The sequence below is a fragment of the Rhinopithecus roxellana genome, chromosome 1 (genome assembly GCF_007565055.1).
Source record: "Rhinopithecus roxellana isolate Shanxi Qingling chromosome 1, ASM756505v1, whole genome shotgun sequence".
Lineage (NCBI taxonomy): Eukaryota > Metazoa > Chordata > Mammalia > Primates > Cercopithecidae > Rhinopithecus > Rhinopithecus roxellana.
Window position 1 is genome coordinate 196,172,273 of NC_044549.1, and position 27,828 is coordinate 196,200,100.

Genomic DNA, 27,828 nt, shown 5'->3' on the forward strand with positions numbered 1-27,828 from the left:
TTACCCCAAATGTTTCTATCTTCATACAATGTTACGTTTGTATTTTTTATAAATAAAATACTTTTATATATATAGATATTCTACATTTGCCTTCTTCATTCAACATTGTATTCTAGAGATATATCCTGGATGATACATGTAGCTGTAGTTCATTTTCTTAAGAATATTTTATATGTCTCTCTACCTTAATGTTTTTAACCCATTCTACCATTAGTGGAGATTTGGTTTATTTTCTTCTCAGTGTTACTGGTGTTATAAATCAGTCTTCTATGAACATACTTGTGCCAGCCTTTTCTTGTTTTTCTTCATTTTCTTCTGTTTGATTTTAACCATGGTTGTTTTGAGATTTCCTCATTAGCTGACACTGTCACATCCACTGTCAGGAGTTTGTGAGAGGCCTTTCTTCTTCTTGTGTTTTCCTCTTCCTGCCCTACCAGTAATTAATTTTAATATCATGGTGAGTTAACATAATTATATATTTTTTCAATTGCTTTAATTGTAGATCAAGAAGCTACTCTAGAAGTCGGAGCAGAGGATGGTACAGCAGAGGCCGAACCAGAAGCCGGAGCAGTTCCTACCGGAGTTACAAAAGTCATAGGTGAGCTTGTGATCTCGCTCTGTGATGTGGTCTCCATCATGTCCACTTTTTAAGGCTATATAGATAGAGGGGTAGTTGTTGAGAAGAATCATTTCATTACTGAATATAATACTGGCCTATTTTCTCATGTAGTTTTTTCTGTGAAAGAGCTGTGGAATTCTTGACTATTCCTCTGTTGGGATCTTATCAGAGTGAGACAAGAGAAGCAGTAGAAATATTTAAGAAGCCTTGACCCCTGCCTCCACCTCCCCCACATGCATCTTCCTTAACCTAAGTTTTACATCTGCATTCACCTCTTGACATGGGTTAGAGATTGGGATAGGAAGATTGTAGAGAGGGGACCAAGAGGAAGAAGCATATATATTGGGGGAAGGGTGGCCCCAGATTTCTAGTTCTCCTAGCTGCTTTCCCTCTTTTGCCTCTGAGGTATTTTCTACTGCTGTCACTTCACTTTACTTAACAGAGGTCCTACCTGTACAGACCTTTCCCCTCACTCCACCCAGTTTAGAGCCTCCCTAGTGACTTTATATGCATCTCAGAGAAGAACTGCGTAAAACTTCATCTTATGAAATCCAATAGGCTTTTTAGAAAATCCAATATACTTTTGATATGAAAACAAAACAAATGTAGCTGTGGGATTTCACTGTATTGTCACCTTGGTGGGCAAATAAATATCTAGATATTTGGTATAGCCCATCCTGCCCTGATCTATAAGATGATGGTCCTTCATGTGATTAATATTAGGACGTCCAGCAGGAGCAGATCCAGGAGCAGCTCATATGATCCCCACAGTCGGTCCAGGTACGAACAGGGATTGGGAAACCACCAGTGGGGCAGAACTGAAAGATCTTGTTTTATAAACTGTTAGTTCAAAGTGGTATTTTATTGAGTAACTAAACGCATATATTTGTCTCCTGAAACCATACCTTTTCTAAATGAGGTCTTTTTGACAAGTTTTATCTGTTGTCCCATTGTACTCCAGTGTCAAAAATGACAGTATCAAATTGTAATGGCAGGTGTTTATTGAATATAATTGCCTACAAAGATCCACCAGATTCAAACTAACTTGTTAATTTTATGGTATTTTTCAATGCAGAAAAGAAATTAAAATTTTTCTCTTTAATTATGTTAAGTCTCATTTGGGGGCAATTGTTAAATGTTTCCAGTACTTGTTTTGGAAATATATCCTCACGCTGTCACCTAGTGCCCATGTTCTAAGCTGGAACACTCCTAAGATCCTAAAAAGAAATAGGAACATATGAGTATTTGAGTGGGAAAATTTAGTGTTTGTTGTTGCTGTTAAAGCAGGTCCTACACCTACGATAGCTACTATAGCAGGAGTCGGAGTCGAAGTAGAAGCCAGAGAAGTGACAGTTACCACCGAGGCAGAAGTTATAATCGGCGGTCCAGGTGGGTCTCTCTCCTTTATCATCCCTTATCGCACTGCAGGCCATGGTGGGCACTTGAATGGGAGGTGACGGGCTGCTAGTGGAAGAGAAAGCGGTGTAACCTTCCAAGGACAGAAATACTTCTTCCTGATTAAATCTGAACAACCCACAAGCAGCCACTAAAAGTGGCTTTTATATTAAGAGTTGCCAAGTAATATCTGTTGGTTATTATTAATGTTTGAATCTAAAATGGGTTTTTAAATATTCACATATCTTGGACAGACCTTTCTTTTGGAAAGAAAGAAGGCCACCCAAACTATGGCCACTTGCTTAAATAGAACTACTTGCTAGCAGTAGCCAGTTTCTCCTTTTTTTTTTAAATAAAAAAATGCATAATATCATTTGCTTCAGCAGCAGGATTGAGGTTTATAGGTTGTCAATTATTTAGCAAAATACATTTATGTATTATATGTATTATGTTTAACATATTTTGGTTTCTGCAAAAGTCTTTATGTTAACTTTTGTACTGTCCTTTTCTGGTGGCTTCTGGTCTTGCCTTCCCCTGTTCATTGCAACTACATTGATGCTTGTAAATATCAGTGTGATCTGGATACTCCCTTGCTTGAAACTCTTCAGGGACTCCCTACTGCTTTCATGATCAGGTCCAGCCTCCTCAGCACCAACTCTAGCTCAGACTCTTTCTGGCTTCCCTCCTTTAAAGTGCTGGGACTTTTCCTTCTGCCTGGAGACACACATGCCCTCTTCACCATCTCCTCTTTTGCCACTTGAAATGGCCAGTTCCCATCTACCCTGCAGATCTCCACTGTCACTAGGCAGCCCTCCCTGATGCCTAATTATTGGATACAGTCCCTCCCATGTGCCTCTAAGACAGCCTTTGCTCCTACTGCGGCTCCCCTTGCTCCTAAATTATTTGTCTTGGCGACTATTCTATTCTGTCCTTGAACCCCAGAGAACTATACTTGGTTTCATGTCTGTGTCTGTGTGTGTGTGTGTGTGTGTGTGCGTGTGTGTGTGCACCCATGACCGGGTCCTCTTGACTAAGTATCCCAGTGGTCCTGTTCATGCCCAGGGCCGCCGCCACCCCTCATTGGACCCCATTTTGGTTTCCATTTCTTTAATGAAACTGTTTGTGCACCTTTTCCCCATTACTTTTCTCAGGTAATCTATTCAAATATTGATACTCATTTTGGTTAACATGGGAAACTATTCTGCTCTTTGGTTTTTTGTTTTTGTGGTCCCAGCATTTTCATGAATGTATTTCACACAAATTTCCTAAGATGTGATGTTTATTTTATTTTAATCTTGACATTACTACAACTTGTCGTGTAAAACATCTTTGAAAAGTCCATAGTATGAGCCGGGCACTTTGGGAGGCAGAGGCGGGTGGATCGTCTGAGGTCAGGAGTTCAAGACCAGCCTGGCCAACATAGTGAAACCCCATCTCTACTAAAAATACAAAAAATTAGCTGGGCGTGGTGGCAGGTGCCTGTAATTCCAGCTACTAGGGAGGCTGAGGCAGGAGAATCACTTGAACCCGGGAGGTGGAGGTTGCAGTGAGTTGAAAGCATGCCATTGCACTCCAACCTGTGCAACAAAGAAAAAGAAAAAGTCCACGGCGTTGCCATAGTCAGTACCCTACGTCTGTGCTGTGCTGCATCAGTTATATAACACTATTGATGTTTTCAAGCCACTAATATAGTGAAACACTATAGTGAAATAGTGAAAACACTATTGATATTTTCAAGCCACTCATATAAAAAAGAAGCTACAAGAGGAATTCAAAGATTTTATAGTTATAAGGTTTTTATATATTTTGTTATTACAGGAGTTGTAGATCATATGGCTCTGACAGTGAAAGTGACCGAAGTTACTCTCATCACCGGAGCCCCAGTGAGAGCAGCAGATATAGCTGAAAATGTCCTTTTTATGGATACAAATTATATCTTATTTGTAAATATCTGGCAACTTAAAAGCTTAAAAAACTTAATGACAGTCTGTTGTTCTATTTCAATATCAGAGATGAATTTCAAAAATAGATACTTCTTAATTGTTACTCGTTCATTTACATGTGGGGAGAAGAATTTAAAATACAGATATGTATCCTAAAAATATTTTTATGCCACATTTTACAGTAGCCAACTATGGAAATGAACTTCATTTTCTTGAATCAAGAAATCGTGAAATTTATGTATAATTTGCAATATTATTTTAAGTCTATTTCACTCTTATCTCACGTATTCCTTAGAATACAGATTCTTTTTGCCTGTTTTTCCAGTTTTAGCATATATGCTGCCAAGCATAGAACTGTGAAGGAGAACTGTTAAAGGCGGCCAAATATTTATATACTGATTCCATAGAGTCTTGTACATAATGTGCTCTAAAAACAAACCACCCAGAATTGATACTGTTGGTAACCAGGAGTATAAGGCAGTGGCTCGGGGGTTCTTAATTCATTCCTAACTTCTTTGATATTTCACAGGATTAGGAAAGTGGTCATGATACGTCCCACACAGTCTGTATTACTTCAGGCTTGTGGGCAAGGTTAGGAAGAATCAATCAGCCTTAACTATAAATACCTGCACTGTCTCTGAGGACTTACTATTTTATGTTCTTTTTAATCAATACCGATCAGAAGTTTAGGTTATAAAAGCAATTCTATTCTACTTCATGCTTTGGTGCTTGGTAATTTTTGGTACCTCTTTAAGCATTACTCTTATAGATCATATATTTAAATACCATAAAAGAGAAAAATTAAATTCAAAAAAATCACTGGCACCAAAAATGGTTTATTCTGAGCCATCTTCACTTTGACTGTTTGGGGGGCTTCTCTCAAGTACAGATGTGGGTTGGGGTCCCCTGGAGCAGGCAGGATTGGCAATAGGAGATACTGGCCACTCAAGTCTACTGCGTGTGTGTACCTCTGGAAGAGTGAAGACTGGACTTCAAAAGTAACATCAAAATCTAACTGCCACCATCCTGGAGACATTTTGCAGGGCTTTCAAGTCTTTCAAGTACAGGATATTACCACAACAGCAGCTGAACTGTTGTAACCAGCATGTTTTTCCTGTTTCCACTGTGACCTGCAGCTGACTCAAAGCCTTGCATGACCTCACCCAGGTGCAAGAGACAGGGGAAGAGGGATAGAGGGTATAGCATAAATTATATATTTTCATGGCTCTGGGTGGTTCCTCCAAAAATAATTGGACCTGTAAAAACTAGTGTGTGTGTGTGTTTAATCTTTACTTTGAATTTGTTCCCCAAGTGTACTTAATCACCTTAGTGCCACTTTAATCCAATTATGCAGAAGAAATTCATATTGGATGCCTGATGTAGAACTCAGCACCACCCTACCACAGGCCTTGTCTGGTGTATTTGGGAAGTGGAAAAGAGCCCTCAGTTGTAGGGAGCTGACAACCCTTGGTGGAGGGAGGGTGTCCTTGAATGTATTAAAACTATCACCCAAAGAAGGTATGAAAACAGGGTAAGGTGGTCAGTTGTTTGCCAGGTTGATAGACAGAAGTACATTAGAAAACAGGACTTTGGCCAAACAAACAATACTGGATACTGAATACAAAACAGTATGATTTAAAGGTTTTCAAGGGTTGCCTGCAAAGGAGAATATTACTACTAGTCAGTAGGAAAAAAATGCATTCAGAACCCAAGCAGAAACTGCCAAATGTAATTAAGAAAAGTTGCCCTTGGGCACTGTGTTAGTTTTCTATTGCTGTGTGACAAATTACCCCAAATTTAGCGGTTTAAAACAACACCCATTTAGCAGTTCTGTAGCTCATGGGTCTGGCACAGTGTGGCTGGCTTCTCTGCTCAGGGTCTTACAAGGCTGAAATAAGGGTTGGCAGGACAACATTCCTTCATGGAGGCTCTGGGGAAGAATCTGCTTCTAAGCTCATTCAGGTTGTTGGCAGAATTCAGTTCCTTGCTGGCTCTCAGCTGGGGGCCCCTCTCGCCTCCTCAAGGCTGCCTGCATTCTTTCTTGTGTGGTCCCCTCCAGCTTCAAACCAGCCTTCCTGCTCTTTCTCATGCTTCATATCTCTCTCCCGTCCTCCTCTGTTTTAGGGGCATATGATTAGCTCAAACCCACAGATATATCTGAAGGTCGATTGTGCGATAGAACATAATTGCAGGAGTACTATCTCATCTCATCATATTCACGGGTTCCGGAGATTAGCTCACTGAAAGGGGGAGGGGCATTTTCAAATTCTGCCTACCACAGGCAATAACTTTGCCCATCTCAGCTGTGGGTGGAATTTTATCCAGAAAAGATAGGCCCTAGAAGCCTCATTTCTTTTCTCCATGGAGGACAGCCCTCTGCTGCAGCATTCAACTTGTATGTTTACTGACAGAGTGAACTACAGAAATAGCCTTTCTTCCTAAAGGGGATTGTTCTGTATTTTGAAGTTATTTTTTAATAAAATTGAATTATGTTGTGTATTGTGCTTCTTAATAGGAAATGCATTATTGGACTGTTTTTGTAACATCTTGTTTATTGCAAATAGCTAGTATTGTTCAAAAACTGTATAAAATACTTTTGTACATATTAGCAATGTCTAATTTGTATACACTTCAGTTAAATTTCCCTAAAACTTGAAAGGGGACCTTGTAGAAATTAAAATATATACTTAGTCTAAGTCTGAGTCTGTGCATGTTTCATCTTTCTGCCGACCCAGCCAGTGAAGATACCTCATCTCCTTTGGCAGCTCCTTTTCTTCTAGCTGAATGTTAGTGGTGGGTGTAGGAGGTGGAGCTAGAGAGAATGTCAGGCAGAGATTTTAACCTACACAGGTAAGCATTAATGATGTTTGGTCTTCCTCCCCTGGAAACTCCAGATTTCCCCTACACTTTGTTGTTGTCCAGCTAAAGTGACCTGCATAAAGATGTCTTTGCTGAGGGACGAATATGTCACATCCCATCTGTGAGTTTCTGCCTAGAGACAGTCCATTTACCTTCAGCCTCTACATTTCCCTCCCTAACAGCAGTACATCAGTCAGTGCAGCACATATCACTCACTCCCAGAGAAAACATTCTTTTAGCATACACATACAAATTTGCAGGGAAGTACAATTAACTTTTGTCTCCTCAGAACTGAAAGGAATGTGTATTTTCTTAGTGAACACAACGTAACTTATTGCAGTTAACTTCTCACTGCAGACACTCAGTTTTTAAACTGAGTTAACAGTGGACTCTTTATTTCAGCAACTCCTGAAATTTGTCAAATCTGGATGCATTCCTTTAAAATCGTAAAGAAAATGCAGGATCAAGTTCTGATAGTGGTAAGCTTGATAGTTGGGCAGTATTGGGGGCAAAATGTGCCAAGGACTTTGGTCTTGACTCTTCTGAATTAGCTGGGCATTAAATAGGTAGTAAGGTAATTCAAGGAAAATGCCCCTCTTGCAAGAGACTATGGACACTAACTGGGAATCACTGTTTAGAAGAGATGGGAGGTGGCCGGGTGCAGTGGCTCACGCCTGTAATCCCAGCACTTTGGGAGGCCAAGGCAGGTGGATTACTTGAGGTCAGGAGTTTGAGACCAGCCTGGCCAACATGGTGAAATCCCATCTCTACTGAAAAAAAAGAAAAAAAGGAGACGACTCACTTTTTCAAGGCAAATGCTGAGCTTTGAACGAGTGTTGCAGACTAACGTGGTCAGGTGAAAAGATGTGGAAGCCATGCCTCATAAGGTGAAAGGGACTGGGTTCAGATTTCCAGAGGACTCTGGTTTTTGGAACAGAGAATCAACTCCGCTGTTGCCCACAGTGAGGTGAGAGCCCGCAGGCCCATGAGGGCCTTGTGGTAGAATGAGCTGGGAAGACAGCAGGGAGAAGTTCTTTGATGCAGTAAAGGCCCCTCAGGAGTCCAGAGGTGTCGGGAGGAGTTGGGTACCATGAAAGAACACGTTCATCTCAGGACAGACTGGGAAGCTTGTCAGGGCCTGATAAATACAAGGCAAGGGGAATCTGCCCTGGCCACATACACACAGGGCTAGGAGGCTTTAGTGGTCTGGTTTCTTTCAAAGTTTCAGTACAAGGTAGAGGTAGTACTCCCTTGCTGCTGCCTCCACCCTCACTGTGAATCAGAAGGCCCCGGGTGGGCCTGCTGCCTCTTGGAGACCCCAGACCCATCATTTACTACAACCCCTCAAGCTCCAGCTCCCTAGACGGAGCTGAGCTTCACAGCCTGTAGAATCCAGGCTAGCTTGGAGAGGGTTGCATCTCTTCAGCCCAGAGCCATGAGGATATCAGGGTAAAAGGAGGAGTGGCCACCTGTATTTCTAGTGCTTTGGGAGGCCAAGGCAGGAGGATTGCTTGAGGCCAAGAGTTTAAGACCAGTCTGGACAACATAGCAAGACTATCAAGACAAACAGAACAAAAAAGTATCTGGGCATGGTGACACACACCTGTAGTCCCAGCTACTCAGGGCTGAGGTGGGAGGATCACTTGAGCCTAGGAGGTGGAGACTGCAGTGAGCCATGATTGCACCTCTGCCCAGCTTGGGCAACAGCAAGACCCTGTCTGAGAAACAACAAATGGAGTGACCTGAGGTCTCAGGACAAACACCTGCATTCTGCATCTTGAGCCCTGATCCTGGGCCTCCTATGGCTCACAAACCCTGAACGAGGGTATATATGGCTGGCACATTCAGACATGATAGACAACCAGGGGTGCTTATCCCTTCCCAGCCTGCAGACGAATCTGCCTCCCAGTGAACCTGGCCCACAGGGGTTGGGTGTATAGGCTGGCACTTCACCAGCCTCTGGTCACCTAGGACCTCTAGTAACTAAAATCTCCCATCAGGCCAGGTTCCCAGAGAAAGCCTGAAAAGAGTCCTCACTGACCTCAATGCCTCCAGCCTAATTTGATTTTATTTTGAAGAGCAGGGGGACTTCTATGAGCAACTATTCTGCGGTACAATCCTTAAGGACTCTGGGCCAGAACCAGGCTGCTTGGGTTTAAGTTCTACTCTGCCGCTTCCCAGTTGGGTAACTGGAAGGAGGACAATTTGCTTGACCTCTCTATAATTCAGCTCATCTGAAAAATGGATGCTAGGGATTCCTCCTCCTAGAACTGTGGTGTATTAAATGTTTAGAAAACCAAGCATACATCAGTGGTTCAGAGATGGTGGCCCCTGAGGTGGTGCCTCTAGAAGTGAAGGAGTCCCAGAGGGTTCATGTCTGGGGCCAGGCTTAATCACTAGGGAGAGGCCCAAGGTCCCCAGAACCAACAGGGCAGGAGAGGATCCTGGAAGCTGGAAGAGAGACCTGAAATGCCAAAGCCATGATGTTTATGCTGTGAGAGGAAACCAGACAACCTGCCGGTTTGCATGAGGCCCCCAACCAAGGGCAGCTGTAGCCTATTAGTGCTGGGTTCAGTGGAGGCAGAATTCAGGTGTAACCTCCACCCTTACCCCACACCCAGCGGATTCATGTTTTCCCGCCCTGCTTAGAACTTTTGGGCTTTGGGTCAGCGCCTATTGGGTAGCTTTGAACTTCCCTGCCACCCCACCAGCCCCATGATGTGTGAGTTGAGTTGCATTGCCTATATTTTTCTGGCATTGCCCACTCTGCTCTCCCTCTTGCCCAGGCTGTTACACACAGTTCCATGCCCTCTGGGCCGACTCAGCCCTGCATTGCTCCCACACATGCATACCCACAACCTGGGCTGTTCTTTCCAACTTCAGTGGGGTTGAATCTGGTTTCCCCAACCAAGCCTGGGGACGCTCCAGCACTGAGGGTAGATACCTAGGGAAATTGAAAGAAAACCCATGAGCTGTCTTCCAGAGGCAGGGGCATAGCTTTCCCGACCCTGCCAGGACCCAATCCCAAATGTGTAAAGGATCACTAAGCTCTGTCCTTGCTGGGTGAGCATCTCCAGACTCCTGACTCATCCCTGGGGCATGCATTTCTGGCCTAGGAGTCACCTCCACAGTAACTCAGTCCCTCCCTCCAGAAAGCCTGCCTTGACCTCCCTGAAGTGAAGCTCCTGCATGCCCCTCATCAGGACCAAGAGAGAAATTCTGCTTCTGCCTAGCTCCACCTGTTCACTCCCACCGACCAGACAACCGATCAACAGGAATCTTGACTCCACCACACCAAATCCCCTCTAGTTCCCTGCAGGTACTAAATTGTCTCCACCTCCTGGCCTTTGCAGGAGCTGTCTCTGTCTGGAAAGCCCTTCCACTCCCTCATTGCTCTGGTTCAAGTTCAAGTTCAAGGCTCAGCTCTGAGCAGCCCTCTGGGCCCACCAGATAGCTCTTCAAACCACTCCTTCCTGCCAGATCCAGTGTTGTCAGGTGCCCACAGCTGCTCACACAGGTCAGGCTCTGCCCTGGGACTCCCCAGCCGATGAGCTGCAGGCCAGAGAAACAAAAGGGGAACAGCCGAGGCCTTCAGGGAGACTGAGTGCCTCCCTACCACCCGTCCCCTCCCTTCTCACCCAACCTCCAGCCCTTCCTGCAGCTTGACTGCTGGAGCCAAGGCCCCAACAAGGCCCCACAGGGCCAGCATCACTACCTCAGTCACGCTGGCCACACCCTCTGTCAAGCTTTGACTTGGCAGTGGGCCTAGCAATGTCCCATGCAGCTCTCTCTGCCAGGCTTCTTCCGGCCCGTGGAGAGGTCCCCTCTCTCCACCTCCGTTTCCCCTGGCTCCTGATGTTGATGCCTTAAGTGATTTGTCCCGCTCTCAGCCTCAGAGTCCTTATCCAACCAATGGGCACACAGCCCCTCCCTTACTACCTCCTGGGCCAGTGCTAGGATCCACTGTGAGTCAGATGAGGAAGTGGGCTGGGAGGAAGAGGCAGAAGGCAGCCCTCAGGGGGCTAGCTGGTCAGAAGCGTGTAAGCTGCTCTGGCCTGGCCTTAACCTGGGGTTTCTGGGAGCTGGGCCAGCTGTCTGTGCACCCATGCAGGTGCAGGATGTCTGCAGCAGCTGCCAGGGGCTTCCAGATGCCCCAGCTTTGGCCCCTGAGACATTTTCTCCCTGGCTCTGGGATAGCCTTGTCCTGAAGCCCTCTGTATTCTGGCAGAGAGTGGGGGTGGGGGAGGAGGCCTTTGCAGTCTTACGGGACAGACCATCAGGCTGTTTCATGGCACCTGCCTAAGACCCTGGTCTCTCCTCCATTTCTCCTCTGGCACCTAGAACCAAGTCACCCTGAGCCAGCGCCAGAGTTCCTGCCCACTCATGAGTAGGGCAGCATACCCAGGAGATGCTGTTGCAGCTGGACATGGACTTGTATGTAAACACAAGCGCACATATGTGGGGAGGGGTGCAGAATATCGAGATGGGGGCAACATGAGAGTGACCCAAGATGGGCAGTAGTCAACTTGGGGTAGGAGTAGGGGATGCTCACAGAGGCCTCTCCTCTACAATGGTGGCCCAGTCACCATCCAGACCTTGCCAGGTCTAATGCCCTGTGGTCCCCACCCTGCTGCCTGCTCAGCCTGGCGGCATTCCTTTACAGCCTCCTGCCAACAGAGCCAGCCCCCTGCCCCCACGGGTGTCCGTGCCAGAGCAGCATTCCGCAAGCCTGGCTGCATCTCCCCAGCAGAGGCTGAGCAGGGGGGGCCACTCAGCAGTTGTCAGGTCACACGGCTAGAGGGGCACAGTGGGGCCTGAGCCTCTGGCCCCTACTCCTCTGGTCCCTCTGTCTCCTGGTCCTGGGCCAGTCACCTTAGAGGACTTGATCGCTGCAGTTGTAGTCCTGGGTTTTAAATCTCCTGCCCTGGGTGGCCCTATGCAGTATGAGGCCGCCAGGTAGGTATGGGTCCACTGGAGCCAAGTCCTGGAGGCACAGAGCAAAATGAGCCCTGCGCCGCCCTGGGATAGGGATGGGGGACTGGACCAGTTGGGGACCCCAGACTCACCCCCAGGTCAGAACAGCCCAGGCAAGAGGGTGGGGGTGATGAGCGCGGCCGGGGTGCGGGGTTCAGTGGGATTAGCGTGGGATCGCTCAGGGAAGCGGGTGGAAGCCTTTTCTGATCGGATCCGGGGCCCGGCGCGCTCAGCTTCCTAATTTCACGGCAGCTTCCCCTCCGTGGCGCAACCGGAGGGCACCGATGTTTGACTCCCGGACGAACTTCCCGGCAGAAAGGAGGCTCAGCACGGGAGGGTGGGGCCGGGGTCCATCTGCTCGGATGTGAGCAGTGGGGACGGGCTGGGGGCTGGAGCAGGGGCTGGGGGGTGGAGGGCAGCGTGCAGCAGGGCGGGCTGCACGGGGACGGCGCACACCACGCGTGTCCGCGCCCCCCGCCGGCACGCAGGCGGCCTGGCCCTTTAAGCGTCCAGACGGCGGCCCCAGCTGACGCGCGGGCTCCAATCGGCGCCCCGCGCCCCCCGCCCGCCGCGCCCGAGGCTCTGGGGCCGCAGCTGCTCGGCGCTGGACTCGCCGCGGCCCTGCGCCTCCGCCTGCCCGGCCGCGCCCCCGGGGGCCATGGTCGCGGGGCCCTGCGCGGGGGCGGCCCCCAGCGCAGCGCTTCATGGAGCGGCCCCGGCCTGGCCGCCGGGGGCAGCGCGATCCCGCGGGGCCCTGTGAGCCCCCAGCGCCACGGCACCATGGTACGCAGGGCCCTGCCTGTCCCCCCGCTTATCCGCCCACCTGCCAGCTCTGACCTCTCAGGCGCACTGCCCGCGGGCTCTGGTGGAGGGGCTGGAGGGATCTTTCCCCCTCCCCCGGTCTCCTTGCTCCATCTGCTGGGTCCCGCGGGCTGGGAATGCGGCGCTGTGGCGCGGCTTTCGGTGGGGAGTGGGTTAAATTCCTGGGGTGGGGGCGCCGGCGCTCGAGGCTGAGGTCTTGCTAGGCACCGGCGAAGGAGGGCGCTCCCCTGCGCCTGGACGGCGCCGCCCTCAGGCTGGGTAATGGGGGAAAGAGGGAGTCGGATTCCCGCCTGGGCCTTGGGCCACGTGGGCGCTGGAGCCGCCCTGCCTGGGGATTCGGGATGACCCGGGCCAAGGGGGTGTGGGAGGACACCCATAGCTCCAGTACCAACTCCTGTGTGACCTTGGGCAGATCCCCCGCCCTCTCTGGGTCTATTTCCAAGGGAAAGAGGGGAGGTATGTGCACAGAGGAGGCTGGCATAGACACTCCCTCACCAAAAGGAGGAGCCTAGAGGTCATGAGCCTGTGCCCCCTTGCTCAGTCTGGGCCCATCCACTGCTGCCCAGCATAGAAAGAATTGACATGGGAGGGGGTCGCAGATGGACTCCCCAGGTTTCATCATGGGGCTTTCCAGGGAGGCTCTGAGGCAAGGTAGAGAGATGAGGCTTCTCGTCAGTGAGGCAAGGTACCCCTCAGGTGTAGAAGGCTCTGACTTGGGTGAGCAGCCTGGAGAGATGTCCCTGGCACCTGGCCAATCCCCAGCCTGACTTGGGGCAAGGGTTTTAAGGCATGAAACCCCCTGGCAACCAGAGTGCCTGACCACTTCCCTGGTCCTGCATCTTAGCTAGGCTGGAGTGACCTGGACTGCAGCTGGCACAGCCGGAAGGGGAGGGGCACCCATTGCTTCCGGGAACTAGCACATCTGGCTGTGGAGGCCAGCACAGCTGGTGGACATTGTGTGGTAGGGGCCAGACACGGAGGTGGCTGAACCCTGCTGAGGGGCTGCCACTTGTAGACTCGGGCAGCATCTCTGTGCCCAGTCAAGAGAGTCCAATCGGGTCGTGAGGTTTAGGGCCTCCCAAGGGCCAAGGATGGTGCTGGCTTGTCTGAGGGTACCACCTTAGCAATGGAGTATTTGAGGCAGCACTCCCCTCCTTTCCTGCTGAGAGGCCAGAGGGCCAAAGTCAGGCCTCATTTGGCCTAGAGGCCAAAGTGCACATGGGAAGGTTGCCCTTTCCCTGTGGCAAGTGGGCACAGGTGGGCAGTGGAGGGCATTCCATAAAGGGAAAGCAGAGAGATCTGGGGCTCTGTTGCCTGGGGTGGACTTCCCCCAACAGGCCTGGCTTCGGCAAGCCCTTATCTGAGCCACTTCTGCCACTCTTTGGCCCCTGGAGACCCTAAGGAGCCCCTGTTGCAACCCAAGTTGTACCCTGATCCTTCACTGACCTGCAGGTGCAGTGGCTCTAGGGAGGAGGAAGCAGGTAGAGGAGGTAGTGGTGAGTGTGGGGAAGCATGACTAGTCCCCAGGTGAAGGGGTGTTCTTGCTTTTTAAGTCATTAAAGGCTCAGAAATCCAGCCATGTGGAGTCTAGCAAGGAAGGGGTGGTCTTAGCAGAGCTGGGAGTCCAGGGGCTCTGGATTGTGGAACCCTCTCATTCTGAGCCTCGGTTTCTCCATCTGTGTAGTAGGGTTGGTCCCAGAAGATGAATCAGAATGAGTCAGAGGAGGGAGATGGGAGGGGCTTGGTGCCACATCCCAGTTAGATTGGCCAGGCCTGGACAGCCTGGGACAGAGGGGCAGATGGATGGCTTCTTGGCTGGGGTAAGGGGTGTAGTGGAGAACTCGAGGAAGATGGTAGCCTTGGCCAGGGGCCTGGCCAGACTGGGATGTGAGGGAGCACAGGATGGCTGCTGCCCTGGCCGCTGGGTGTAGGGGGCAGGGTCCAGGGCAGGCCTGGAGACAGGTGGCCCCTGGTGGCTCAGGGAGGCTCCTCCTGAGGCCCAGGGTGGGTTCACTCATTCAGGTGACTGAGAAGAGGAACTCAACCACCACCACCCCTGCCCAGTCCCAGCCTACCCACTGCTGTCCTGGCAATGGAAGGCCTGGCATGGGTGGGGGGGGGGGGGGCGGGTAGGCTATGAATGGATGGGGCCAGGATTCATCCCAGGGTCCCCAGGGAGGCGCTGACAGCTATGGAGCTGATAGTTTTGTGGCCATCAAAATACTGTGGCAAGGTACCTCCTGAATTCAGGAGGCTCAGACCTGGCTGGGCAGACCCTGAGGACAGCCAGAACCTGGAACCAGTGGGGCTAGTCCAGCCGGGCTGGTGGTTGGTGGATATTAACTGAACATCTGCACATCACTATGCGATGGTCCTCGTGCAGGGACTGGGCAGGCTGCCTGTCTGTGCTGCCCACCTTTTGGGGAGGCTGCTGTGGTAGAGCTGGGGGTAACTGAGTTGGCCTCTATTCAAGGCAATTCACAGGTGCTGGATGTTGCCCACAGGCCTGATAGTCTGACCCATCAGACTTTGAGGGCCTCCCCTAGGGCTCTGGAAGCCCCAGATGGTGTGACCTCCAAGGCAGGGATTTCCCAGAGCCTGTGGACATGGACCGTACCTGACCTGGGGTCTGGGGGTCTACAGGGAAAAGGGTCTGGGGCAGGCCTTGGGGCCTCTTGCCTGCAAGCATGGTAGGCAGGTTCCACAGCTGTGTCCTTCCACCCCTGCAGAGCCCCTGGGTGAGGGAGAGCTGCTGGGGGCTAGACCTGAGGCTGTGATGAGGGGACCTCACCAGGCAGTGCAGCAGGACCAGAGTAGGGAGAAGGTATAGGCCTGAGGCTGGGTTTCTTCACAGATTTCAACTTCTGTAGCAACTGCACGGCTGTTGCAATGAGGGGTTCCCTCAGGTGCTACCCCTTGGGTTCTGTAGGCAGAGGCTGGGCAGTGAGCAGTGAGCCCAGATTCTGTTCTTGAGGCGTTTGGGGCTGGGCAAGCTTGCTTGTGTTGGTATGTGTGAGTGAATATGTGGAGAGAATCCACAGGGCTGAGGAAACGCTGAAGGAATGCCTGTGGCCCTCCTGGGGTGACCACCTAGTCCTGGTGTGCCTGCGATGGTCCTGGTTCTAGCACTGAAAGCCCTGCACCCAGAAAATGCCCAGGTCCCTGGCAAACCTGGATGGTTGGTCACTGTGGTCTCTCTTTCGTCCCCTTTCCTTCTCTTTCCCTTCCTGGGATGACTTTTCCCATTTCACAGGAGACCACTCAGAGGCCCAGAAAAGTGACAGGACCTGATCTTCAGCCTCAGAGGGTCACGAGTGGAGTCTGAGCTCTGAGGGCAGCTCACTCAGGCTTGAATTCCTTCCTTGCTAGAGCTTTGGCTCTGTTGCTGTAAAGTGGAGCCACCAGTGATGGGCTGCCTCCTGGATGGCCGGCCACGCTGGGGGTGGTGGTAGGGGAAGGGCGGGCAGGGGCCCACTGGCCTTGACCCACTCCTGTGCCCTCTGTCCCCGCAGTTGCTGGTTGAGAAGACAACTGACTCCCCGGCGGCCGAGTTCTCGCTGGTGGAGGATGTGGCGCTGCACTTTGCCTGCTTGATGGGCCGCCTGAACGAGCAGCGCCTCTTCCAGCCTGACCTCTGCGACGTGGACTTGGTGCTGGTGCCCCAGCGCAGCGTCTTTCCAGCACACAAGGGTGTGCTAGCCGCCTACAGCCAGTTCTTCCACTCACTCTTCACCCAGAACAAGCAGCTGCAGCGTGTGGAGCTGTCCCTGGAGGCGCTGGCACCTGGTGGCCTGCAGCAGATCCTCAACTTCATCTATACGTCCAAGCTGCTGGTCAACGCGGCCAACGTCCACGAGGTGCTCAGCGCCGCCTCGTTGCTGCAGATGGCTGACATCGCTGCGTCCTGCCAAGAGCTGCTGGACGCCCGCTCTCTAGGCCCACCAGGTCCGGGCACTGTGGCCCTGGCCCAGCCGGCTGCCAGCTGCACTCCAGCTGCACCGCCCTACTACTGTGACATCAAGCAGGAGGCCGACACCCCAGGCCTGCCTAAGATCTACGCCCGCGAGGGCCCTGACCCTTACTCGGTGCGTGTTGAGGACGGGGCAGGGACTGCTGGTGGCACCGTGCCTGCCACCATTGGGCCAGCCCAGCCCTTCTTTAAGGAGGAGAAGGAGGGTGGTGTCGAGGAGGCTGGTGGGCCCCCGGCCAGCTTGTGCAAGCTGGAGGGTGGAGAAGAGTTGGAGGAAGAGCTTGGGGGTTCTGGCACCTACAGCCGCAGGGAGCAGTCCCAGATCATCGTGGAGGTGAACCTCAACAACCAGACACTGCACGTGTCCACGGGGCCAGAGGGGAAGCCAGGTGCCGGGCCAAGCCCGGCCACCATGGTTCTGGGCCGGGAGGACGGGCTGCAGAGACACTCGGACGAGGAGGAGGAGGACGACGAGGAGGCGGAGGAGGAAGAGGAGGAAGAGGAAGGTGGTGGCAGTGGACGGGAGGAGGAGGAGGAGGAGGAAGAGGGTGGCAGTCAGGGAGAAGAGGAAGAGGAGGAGGAGGAAGGGCACAGTGAGCAGGAGGAGGAAGAGGAGGAGGAGGAGGAGGAAGGGCCCAGTGAGCAGGATCAAGAGAGCTCTGAGGAGGAGGAGGGGGAGGAGGGGGAGGCTGGGGGCAAGCAGGGGCCACGGGGAAGCCGAGGCAGCCGGGCAGACCCCCCTCCCCACAGTCACATGGCCACACGGTCCCGGGAGAATGCCCGGCGCCGGAGCACCCCTGAACCTGAGGAAGCTGGGCGGCGGGGTGGGAAACGGCCGAAGCCACCCCCTGGAGTGGCCTCTGCATCAGCCCGAGGGCCGCCAGCCACTGATGGGCTGGGGGCCAAGGTGAAGCTGGAGGAGAAGCAGCACCATCCATGCCAGAAGTGCCCACGAGTTTTCAACAACCGCTGGTACCTGGAGAAACACATGAATGTGACCCACAGCCGCATGCAGATCTGCGACCAGTGCGGCAAGCGCTTCCTGCTGGAGAGCGAGCTGCTGCTGCACAGGCAGACAGACTGCGAGCGCAACATCCAGGTGGGCCTCACGTGGCTGGGGGCAGGGCAGAGGCTGTCCAGGTGGGGCTAGGCCAGAACTGGGCTCTGGGCACCCAGCGCCTAGATGGTCTGTGGAGACCAAACTTAGCCCCCAGACAGGCTGGCCCAGGCCTAGTTCTCAGGGTGGTTAGAGCTCAGGGGATAACATCAAGCCGAGCTCCCTGGGAGAGGTGGATAGAGTTAGGTGCATGAAGAGATGTGCAGAGGATTGGAACAAACAGTACCCTTGGCCAGAGGGACAAAGGGGACACATGGACTTGGGAGGATGACAGTGGAGAGTTGTCTGCGCATACAAGGCCAGAAGACAGCCCACTCTGGGTGGGATGAGTCAGACAGGGTTTTAACAAACACTGGGGCTGTAGGAAGGCCAGCAGGGCCACTGTGTGTAGTTTCACAGGTTGTGCACTGCAACAAATGAGCACACGATGGGAGGAGGGGTTTGCCCAGAGGAATGCCATCCTCTACTTCCCACAAAAGCGCTGTATAGAGTGGGGGGCATCCCAGCAGGAGGCAGCCCCCACTTTCAGCTCTTTGGGGATGCCAGCTCTCATGGGCCTGGGGAAAAGGGATTGGGTGAGAAATTTGGGAAGAGCAGAGGCTGCTGGGGCTAAGCAGGGGAGCTGAGCTGGCTGCTGGGCCTTGAGCCAGCCTGAGTCTGTTTGTGCCAGCCTCACTTCTCAGGGTGGCCCTTGCTTCAAGGGCCAGCCAGGCTCCCACAGGTGGTTTTCACCTCTCTGGCCCAGGAGAAGGGGGAAAAGTAGCAGGTAGGTGGGTGCTAATTGCCTGAGCTAATGGCTAATTGCAGTGCCCTGTGGAGAAAGTGTTACCTGGGGGTCACCTGGTGTTCTGCCCCACCCTTGTGTACCTGTGCCCACTTGCCCGCCTCCTGGGCTGCCCTTTGATGCTCTAACTGCTGCACACCTGAGTCTCCCTCCTGAAGGAGAAAGAAGCTTCTGCCATCCAATCTGGGCCCCCTGACCAATTTCTGCCCAAGCCTTGGCCTAGCTTCCATCCCTGTGGAGTGTCCTGCACAGATGGGCAGGACAGGGGTCCAGGAGAACAAGTGGGGACATATGGTCCACTCTCTGCTTGATGGGATCTTGAGACTCCTGCTGTCCTCCTTAGCCAATGCCTCTGGGACTCATCCTCTTGAGGATATCCATGGTGTCATGGCACAGGTCCCAGCAGGAGGAGGCAGCAGTGATAGTGGCTTGCCCTGTGGGACCTGTTATCTCTGTGTGTAGCCTCCACACCAGAGGCGGGCCTTCAGCTAATTGTCTGCCTTAGCTCTATAGACAGACAAAGGGTGATGCCTGTGGAAGCCCTTGTTGAAATGAGCCCAGAGGGGAGAATTTCCTGGAAGAGGTGACCCCTGACCCTAGTTAACTCAAGGATGAAGGAGGACACCAGGCTGTGTGTTTGGGGGTGTTTAAGGAGTTTTCATCCCCAACCTTAGGAACATCAGAGCTGGCATCAAGGGCCCTCCAACATATTTCAAGTGGGAAAACTGAGGCCAGTGGGGGCAGTAGCTTGCCCAGGTCCAAGGCCCTGGGGACTTAGGACCCAGGGCCTCAAGTCCTCTTACTCTGCAGTGTGTAACATGCGGCAAAGCTTTCAAGAAGCTTTGGTCCCTCCATGAGCATAACAAGATTGTGCACGGCTACGCGGAGAAGAAGTTCTCATGCGAGATCTGTGAGAAGAAGTTCTACACCATGGCCCACGTGCGTAAGCACATGGTTGGTAAGTCTGGGCCACTGGGGGATGGAGCCGGAGGATAGAGATGGACCAGCTTCTGGCTGGTGGATGGGAAAGACTTCACATCCAAGGGCAATGTGAAGGGGTGAGGAGGCCCCTCTCATCTGGGAGGCCTGGGGAGGTTGGTTGCAGTGGCAGGTGTAGCCTGGATAGGCTCTGGGGCCAGGGCTAGCACGTACAGTTGGGCAGGCTGCACATTGCACAAGGGTGCCTGGACAAGATGGCAGGTGGGAACTGGAATCAAGCTGGCACACTGCTAACCAGGCTGTGCATCCTGGCATGAGCTTGTGTCCCCTCAGGGAAAGGAATACCTTTTCCTAATTATACAAAGTGCTGTATGGGCTGGTACAGGCCCTGTGTCAGTTTGATGACAGCTGTGCCTCTGATTCTTTCTTACCTTCTGGTCCTCATAGGGCTTCAGGCCTCTCTGAATGCAGCCTCCCCTCAGGGTTCATGCCTGGACACAGTAAGGAGGTCACCCAAGTGTGTGTTTTGGCCACTCCACTGCCCCAGGCAAGGCTGCCTACCCGCTGTATGTGGGCCTGGCAGAGTCTCATGTCCCTATAGCCCTGCCTTCCTTGCCCGCCCCAAGTCTGGGCCTTGAGGGGGAGGGGTAGCCAAGGCGGACAGTGAGCCCCTGGCCAGGTCCTAATCCCTTTCTCCATGGGACAGTGCTGGGGCCCCTCCAGTGTGAACTGACTGGAAGCTGGGACCCTGCGGCTTTAGGTCTCAGCCAGGAGCATGCTGGGTAAACCAGGACTGGTGTCTGTGAGCTTGGAGGGGAGCCTTCTGTCTCCAGTGGCCTCCTACCAGATCCTTAAAGTTTGTTGGTCCTCAGCTATCAGTGGGTGCTGGGAGGAGTGCACCTAACTTCCTCCAGACTGCTGGCTAGGGCCTGAGGCCAGGGCCTTTCTGCAGATGGTCCCCTATAAAGCCCACCATCCCTGAGGCTCAGGACCACTATGAGTCCCTTTTTATAGAAGAGGAAGCTGAGGCCCAGAGAGACTGAGCAGGAAGCCAGTGGTTGGGCCAGGATTTGAGCTGAAGCCAGGTCCATCCAGAGTCCTTCCCTGAAGCTTTGGGGGCAAGGCAGCCTTGGCCACTTCAACTGGCCAGAGGCTAAAGAACCACAGAGTCCCGGCATGTCTGAGGCAGACCTTCAGAGCAGATAGGAGACCCAGCCATGGAGGCAGGGGGCCTCTCCTGGGAATCACCACAGGTCCTGTGACAGGGTATAAGGCCAGCCCCAGGGAAGGGTGGTGGCACAGGGCTGCCCCAGGAGGCAGGGTCTGGGCCCAATGTGGGGGTGCTTGGGCAGGCCCGTAAGACATGACGGCCCTGGTGCCCACCTCGTAGCCCACACCAAGGACATGCCCTTCACCTGCGAGACCTGTGGAAAGTCCTTCAAGCGCAGCATGTCCCTCAAGGTGCACTCCCTGCAGCACTCAGGGGAGAAGCCGTTCAGATGTGAGGTGAGCTTCCATCTCCTGCCTGGCCTGCCCGAGGGGCCACCTGGGAGGGGCAGGAATCAGGGAGAGCAGCTGCTGAAAAACAAAGGGCTAGGGGGCAGAATGTAGGGTCCAGAAAGAGAGAGACCCACCCTCTGAGGTCTGCAGCCCCTGCCTCACACTCCCACCCAGCCCCTACTCTTCTCTGGCCCACCCCCTTCCTGCCCGTCCTTCCCCAACCCAGCCCCACACACTCAGGGTGGGAAGTGTGGGTGGGCTGCAGCCCCAGGAGCAGGCTTTCTGGGGAGGCGGATTCAGGAGCATCCCAGGCCTGGAGCTCAGAGATGAGACAACAGAGCTGCAGGTGGGGAGGTGGGGGCAGGAGCTGGGCTTCTGATCAGGAAGAAGAATGAGGGACCTCATGCCTTAAGCATGGGGTTCCCTCTACTCTGTGGCTTTTTCCCACTTCCTGACCTCCATTCCCCACCTAAGTCTTGGGTGCTTGTGGCCTCTCCTTGTGCCCATGCACTGCCCATCCAGATGCACCTCGGCTTGCCCTCACGTCCCCATCTCCTTGCCCAGGAGCCCCTGAGTGTGTCCCTCCTTGGCCCTGTGGCCACAGGGGAGCTGTTCCCTCCACAAAGGCTGTTCTTCTGCTCTGTGCCTGGGCCTCACCCCCAAACCCCACCCCCAGAACTGCAATGAGCGCTTCCAGTACAAGTACCAGCTGCGGTCACACATGAGCATCCACATTGGCCACAAGCAGTTCATGTGCCAGTGGTGCGGCAAGGACTTCAACATGAAGCAGTACTTCGATGAGCACATGAAGACCCACACAGGTGAGGCTGCCCTGTGGGACGTGGGTCAGCCTCAGGCCCATGCTGGGCCGGGACCCCTTCTCAGCCCCGCTCAGGACACCTGGAATAATCTTGACCACACCCCTTCTCAAGTCTGGGCCTCCGTTTACCCATCTTTCCTGCTTCCCAGGGTTGGGTGAGGCTGGCACAAAATGCCCCAGGGTCGGGGAGGATCTGAGCGCCAGGGCTGGGTCCAACTATGGCTCCATGGGAGACGGAGACGGGTGTGGCGACCCCTCACTGACGCCCTGCTGCCCATCCCCAACCCCCAGGAGAGAAGCCGTACATCTGCGAGATCTGTGGCAAGAGCTTCACCAGCCGGCCCAACATGAAGCGGCACCGGCGCACGCACACGGGCGAGAAGCCGTACCCATGCGACGTGTGCGGCCAGCGCTTCCGCTTCTCCAACATGCTCAAGGCCCACAAGGAGAAGTGCTTCCGTGTCAGCCACCCCCTGGCCGGCGATGGCACCTCCGCTGCCCCAGGCCTGCCCCCAACCCAGCCCCAGGCACACGCACTGCCCCTGCTCTCGGGGCTGCCCCAGACCCTGCCACCCCCGCCCCACCTGCCGCCCCCGCCTCCGCTCTTCCCCACCACTGCCGGCACCGGCGGGAGGATGAACGCCAACAACTAGCTGCCGAGCTGCACCCGTGCATCCGCTGGGGCCTGGAGCCAGGGCCCACTCCAGGAAGGACCCACTGCCTTTCCGGGGAGCACAGCAGTGAGGCCTGGGCCCTGCTCCACGTCCAGAAGTGGCTGGATGTGCCCTGCCTGAGGCCCCGACCATGAGGGGTGTGCAGGCTGGCGGCCCCCAGAGCTGGTGGAGGGCACCTCACTACCAAGTGCCCCCACTTTCTGTGACTCCTTGAAGCCTTTACTATTTTTTTTTTTTGGAAGTGAAGGAAAAAGAAACTATTTGCAGCACCCGCCTCCAGGTGAGGGGGGTGCTGGGGGTCTGCAGCAGAAAGAAAGGGGCCTGGGCAGCAGGTGTGGCCAGTCCCTCTGCCAAGGCCTGCACCAGAGGGGTTGGCCAGGTGGAGCCTGGGTCAGCCTCAGCAGCCTATCCCCATGTCCCCTATGCCCCTAATTTGCTTCCTCATCTTGGAGGGTTTGGGGAGAAGTTGGTGTGCCACCCCCGCAAACCCTTGAGGAGTTGTAGACCCAGTCTGAGGGCCACAGGCACTGAGGCAGGGCCTGAGACTCGACCCGGGTGAGCGTGGGCAGTGGGGGGTGGCGAGGTGCGAAGACTGCAGACCAGTGCTGCACTGTGTGGAGCAGGGCAGGCAGGGGCTGGACCCCAGGGACTTGCCTTCCCCACTCACTCTGCTGCCAGCAGGCCCAGGGATCCCTGACCTGCACCAGGTGGCACCAAGGGTCCTGAGTCCCAGAGATGTCCCCAGAAGCTGCTGTGCCTCACAGCACTGTGAGCCAGACCCTGGGTGGGCAGACAGACTGACTGGCAGCACCAGCTTCGGGGGCAGAGTCCTAGGATGAGGCTTGGACAGTGTTGGTAGGGTTTCAAGGTGCTATTAGTGGGGCAGGGGCAGGGTGGCTGCTCACAGAGCACCCCAGTTCCTCACCAGCTACTCTGGCCATATATCCCACACCAGAAGGAACAAGTGTGGCTGTGTCCATCTCTGCTCCCCCAAAGGCCCGCTCTAGGCCTTATCCTCCCTCTAGACCCTGCCACAACCTGTCCCTGGCTGGCTCCAGCATCCTCGTCCCTCCTGGGCCTCTGTACCGGTGGGTGGGGCGCCCATAGCACTGCTGGTAAAGGAGCCTGCATGTTCAGGCCCCTCGGGGGATTGGGGGGACTGGGGAGGCACAGCGTAGACCCCACTGCTTGCCCCCATGAGGCTAGCACTAATAGGAAACCCTTTTTTGTTGTCATTTGCTGTCTTTATTCCTGCCTTTAATATGGGGAGGAAGGTTCCATAAGCTACATGTTTCCTAGTTAAGCTCTTTCCTATTGTGTTTATACAATTTTGTTTGTTATACTCTTTGCACCTTAAACCCCCACCACTCCCCGACACTATTGCCTTCCCAGCATGGCTGGAGTGGGAAGAGGCTCGGGCCCCGGGGGAATGGTTAGGGGGACTGACAACCCCTCTGACCTCCTTGTAAGGCCCATGGCGCTGGGGCAGGGAGCTGGGGACATTTTAATCATCAATAAACGAAGCACTTTATTCTGTACAGATTTGGGCAGGCCTGAGGTGCCCGAGTGATCTGAGGATTTATAATCCAAGCCACACCACCCTGGTTGTTCTCTGGGCTTGGAGGGGACAGTGCCAGCAGCTTCCCTGCCCAATTGATGTTGGAGCTGTAGACATACACTCGGGTGCCCCTGCTGTCCTAGGGGAGAGAGGGTTCGCCCCTCCCCAAGGAGGAAGGCTTCCGGTCAGGGCCCCCACCCCAAGGCTGGGGACTCCAGGCCCCTGCTTTACTGTAGCTCGTTTTCTTCCTTGCACTCCTTGATCTTTGGGCTTCCGTGATGTCCTCAGGGTCCCCCCACCTCCCTCCCCATTGCTATTTCTAACCTCTGGTCCCAGTGCCTGGCAGCTCTTTGGAGCTGGCTCACATTTTCCCAAAAAAAGTTGATCCCTCCCAGTGGGCTGTAGGCAGGGACCTCCATGGGTTTCCAATCCTCATCACTGGCACCAGGTCTCCCACAGGGGCTGATGGTGTCATCACCTGCTGGCCCCACTACAGTCTGAGTGGGCCTGAGTGGCCCTGGCCAGGCTGAAGGCTGAGACCTGTCGGGCCATACTGACAAGCAGAGGTCAGAGACAGTTGTGGGGATGAAACCCTATCCCGGGACATGGGTTTCCTGTTCTTGTACACTTTCCCTCTGGGATCAGGTGAGGGGTCCAGACAGCTGGCCAGGGACTGGTCAAGACGGTCATGGGAGCTCCAGGTGGGCACAACCAACCCCTCTCCTGGGAGGTCCCTGCCCCACTGGGGATAGGAGCCTGTGTCCCTGGTGCTAAACACTCTTCACTTGGGCCATTGTTGGTGGGGGCTCTTTTCCTGCCAGACCACAAGGCCAGAAGCAATAATGGCACCTCAGCAGTTCCAGTATGGATAGGGGTTCCTGTTTTACTAGCTTTTACATCTCCTTTTTATTAAAAAAAAAAAAAAAAGATGCCCCCAGATGTCAGAATGAGGGGACTGGGGTACCATCCTCACTTCCCAGGGCTGGGGGAAGGGGGCAGGATCATCCCCTCCCAAGGAGATCTGTGGGGGACCCACTGTCCATCTGGACTTCTAAGCCTGTTTGACTAGAACTGAGGCCTGGAGCCTGGGTCTACCAGGCTCCTTGGGGCTCTTTGGTCTCAGGCCAGCTGGGGATGGGTGGCTAGAGTGATGAACACAAGCCCTGTGGCCACAGTTCTGGGAGCCTTCAACCCTGGCTCATGCTGCTGTAGTCTCCACGGTGCCCTTCACAGAGGGCTTGGTGGTAGCAGAATGGCCATGCGCAGGCGTGTGCTGAGACCACTGACAACTGCTCGTGTACAGGCACCCCACAGCCCCAGAGTGTGGGGCACAGCAGGCATGTGAGTGAGAAGAGTGAAGGGGAATAAAGTCAGTACAACTCGTGTCCCTTGGCCCAGCCTCTTCTTTGCACTTGGCCTGCCTTGACTGTTGGACCAGAGCAAGGGGCTGGGCTTTGGGGACTACCCAGAGTCAGGAGCTGAGGCAAGGGCAGCAGTGGGGGATGGGGGAGGGGCAAATAGGTGGGTCTTAGGTCAGAGGCAGAGGGGCATGAAAGAGAGGTCCTGAAGGCAATGGCTACAGGAGGCCAGGGCCTGTGTAGGTGTGGTTTCCTGTGAGCACCAGGCATGGAGCCACAGGAGCTCTGGGAGAGCAGGAACTAATGCTCCCACTTAGGTGCTGAGCCCTGGGGATGCTGTGATGAGCAGTATGGACTCATCCCTCCCTCGGTGGGCAGGGGAGGTCAGAAGGGGTCAGATAACAGAGATGCTGACTTAGGCGCCCGGGAAGACAAAAGCTCAGATAGAAGACAGGTGGTGGCCTCCAGAGGAGCAGATGGCTCTCCCTGGGGAACTCAGAATTGTTTCATGGCACAAGTAGTATATACAGAGAGCACTCACTCCGTGCCAAATGGAATTCTAGGCCCCGGGGACACATGCAGAATGAGTCTCCTTATGGCACTTACCTCTGCATACGTAGAAAAGGGTCAGACAGGACCTTCCAGGACTGGGAGGGACTGGGAGAGAAGTCTCATGGGCGGATTTGTTGACTGGCCAGAAAGGAGGTGCAGGTTCCTAGGATGTTGGCACTGCCTTTCTACACAGTCCTGCTATGAATGGAAGAAACACGGGCTTGCTCAAGAGACCCTGAAACAAGGCTGACTGACAGGCCTGGGGGCCTGGCTGCTCCCTCCCCAACTCTTGTGTGGATTCCACTTATCTCTTGTGTTTCCAGTCTGTTCACCTTCTGCTATATCAGGTTGCATGTCACTTCTTTTTCCTCCAGCCCTCTCCCCACCTCCCTCATTCTCACAGGATTTCCACCTTCACACTCCAGAGTCTTGGGCACTGTCATCCTAGGCTCTGGGGCAGAGGCCTCTGGGTGGCTGTGGGACGGTGGGCACCATGATTGGTGTCTCTGGAGCACTCACTTTCCCTCATTTTGCTCTTTGGGACCAAGCAGCTTGCTAACATCTCATGTCCTGAAGCATGCATAGGTCAGAGCAGCACTGCCCTGCTGGGGAAGGCCGGACTTTCCTTCCTTCTAAAGGATCAATGAGATGGGAGGTCAGGCACCCTGGCTTAGTGGTGCCCTTGGGCCTACCTACCCCCTGATTATGTAGCTTTCTAGAACCAGGACAGGTGAATAAGTCAGGTTAGGCTGAGTTCTGCTGTGGTAACAAACCACCTCCTAACCTCCGTGACTCAACATCTAGGGCTCTGAGGAGATGCTCCAGGGCAGTCATTCTCTATTTGGTGACCCAGAATTCCAGGCTTTGACCTTGGGGCACCTCCATATCAACATGGGCCTCTAGACTGACCAGAGCCAGGGAAAAGACAAGGTGGAGAATCACACCTTGGCTCTTCAGTGCTGCCATCCAGAAGTGGTGTACCACTTCTGTTTCCATGTCATCATCCAAAGCAAGTTCCGGCATCATGCCTTACTTCAGCGGGGTGTCGGGAAGGAGAGGAGAGCTGGAAAGATTGGTGAGTAGCCGCCAGGCACGGTGACTCACGCCTGTAATCCCAGCATTTTGGGAGGCTGAGGTGAGCGGATCACTTGAGATCAGGAGTTCAAGACCTGCCTGGAGCCGGGCGCAGTGGCTCAAGCCTGTAATCCCAGCACTTTGGGAGGCTGAGATGGGTGGATCACGAGGTCAGGAGATCGAGACCATCCTGGCTAACACGGTGAAACCCCGTCTCTACTAAAAAATACAAAAAACTAGCCGGGCGAGGTGGCGAGCGCCTGTAGTCCTAGCTACTCGGAGGCTGAGGCAGGAGAATGGCGTGAACCCGGGAGGCGGAGCTTGCAGTGAGCTGAGAACTGGCCACTGCACTCCAGCCCGGGCGACAGAGCGAGACTCCGTCTCAAAAAAAAAAAAAAAGACCTGCCTGGCCAACATGGTGAAACCTCATCTCTACTGAAAAAAAAAAAAATTAGACCGCATCTGTAATCCCAGCTACTCAGGAAGCTGAGGCAAAAGGATCATTAGGATCATTAGAACCCGGGAGGCGGAGGTTGCAGTGAGCTGAGATCACGCCACTGCACTCCAGCCTAGGTGACAGAGCAAGACTCTGTCTCAAAAAAAAAAAAAAAAAAAAAAGATTAGTGAGTAGCCATATCCTCTCCTGCACTTGGGCCTTGCAGTCTCTAGAGGTCAGGTTGAGAAGTATCCAGCCTGTAGAGCTGCTTCCTAAAGTCTCTGGAGAGTCAGCAATCAAATAGAGGAGCAGTGGCTCCTAAGGTTCCACTGGCTGCAGGTGGGATAAACCTGCTGTCACCACAGATGATAGCCTTGGGGCCTGTGGAGAATGGAGAAGAGAATGGGATCCCACACAGGGAAGGAAAAGCAGCT

The 27,828-nt window shown here is 53.7% G+C and overlaps 3 protein-coding genes across 9 annotated transcripts in view; 2 read left to right on the top strand and 1 right to left on the bottom strand.

Moving 5' to 3' along the window:
* Positions 1–6,653, top strand: part of NKTR (natural killer cell triggering receptor) — a 51,619-nt gene extending 44,966 nt beyond the window's left edge. For 5 of the 6 annotated variants that reach the window (XM_030935414.1, XM_030935420.1, XM_010374317.2 and 2 more), the window contains 4 exons: positions 503–598; positions 1,343–1,399; positions 1,904–2,008; positions 3,833–6,653. In XM_030935414.1, coding sequence (XP_030791274.1) covers positions 503–598; positions 1,343–1,399; positions 1,904–2,008; positions 3,833–3,920 — 346 coding nt within the window. In that variant the 3' untranslated portion in view covers positions 3,921–6,653. The remainder of the gene's footprint in view (positions 1–502; positions 599–1,342; positions 1,400–1,903; positions 2,009–3,832) is intronic. The other variant, XM_030935423.1, reaches the window with a different exon arrangement.
* A 2,264-nt stretch (positions 6,654–8,917) lies between these two features.
* LOC115899084 (translation initiation factor IF-2-like) lies at positions 8,918–13,016 on the bottom strand. Of its 2 annotated transcripts, XM_030935473.1 has the most exons (5): positions 12,628–13,016; positions 11,689–11,800; positions 10,264–10,368; positions 9,669–9,760; positions 8,918–9,280 (listed from the first exon to the last, which is right to left on the bottom strand). In XM_030935473.1, the coding sequence occupies exons 1-5, from the start codon at positions 12,987–12,989 to the stop codon at positions 9,124–9,126; spliced, it is 828 nt and encodes a 275-aa protein (XP_030791333.1). In that variant the 5' UTR covers positions 12,990–13,016; the 3' UTR covers positions 8,918–9,123. The 2 variants fall into 2 exon arrangements, 1 of the variants encoding a protein (XP_030791333.1); XR_004058692.1 differs by lacking the exon at positions 11,689–11,800 and having other exon boundaries at positions 10,154–10,368.
* ZBTB47 (zinc finger and BTB domain containing 47) lies at positions 12,210–25,359 on the top strand. Its single transcript, XM_010374321.2, has 6 exons — positions 12,210–12,573; positions 16,125–17,681; positions 19,294–19,441; positions 20,813–20,928; positions 21,599–21,743; positions 22,034–25,359. The coding sequence occupies exons 1-6, from the start codon at positions 12,571–12,573 to the stop codon at positions 22,393–22,395; spliced, it is 2,331 nt and encodes a 776-aa protein (XP_010372623.1). The 5' UTR covers positions 12,210–12,570; the 3' UTR covers positions 22,396–25,359.
* Positions 25,360–27,828: the final 2,469 nt, after the last annotated feature.

Bases quoted from the DNA above. Each gene is read 5' to 3' on its own strand.
- ZBTB47 (XM_010374321.2), top strand. The intron at 19,442-20,812 runs GTAAGTCTGGGC...CCCACCTCGTAG, and splicing joins CGTGCGTAAGCACATGGTTG to CCCACACCAAGGACATGCCC. The intron at 21,744-22,033 runs GTGAGGCTGCCC...CCCAACCCCCAG, and splicing joins GCACATGAAGACCCACACAG to GAGAGAAGCCGTACATCTGC.
- LOC115899084 (XM_030935473.1), bottom strand. From the start codon at position 12,989: ATGGGTGTCCTCCCACACCCCCTTGGCCCGGGTCATCCCGAATCCCCA. The intron at 11,801-12,627 runs GTCAGAGCTGGC...CTGTGCCTCCAG, and splicing joins GCGGGCAGTGCGCCTGAGAG to GACTTGGCTCCAGTGGACCC. The intron at 9,281-9,668 runs GTATGCATGTGT...TTGGCATTTCAG, and splicing joins AAGAACAGCCCAGGTTGTGG to GTCTCTCTTCCAGCTTCCAG.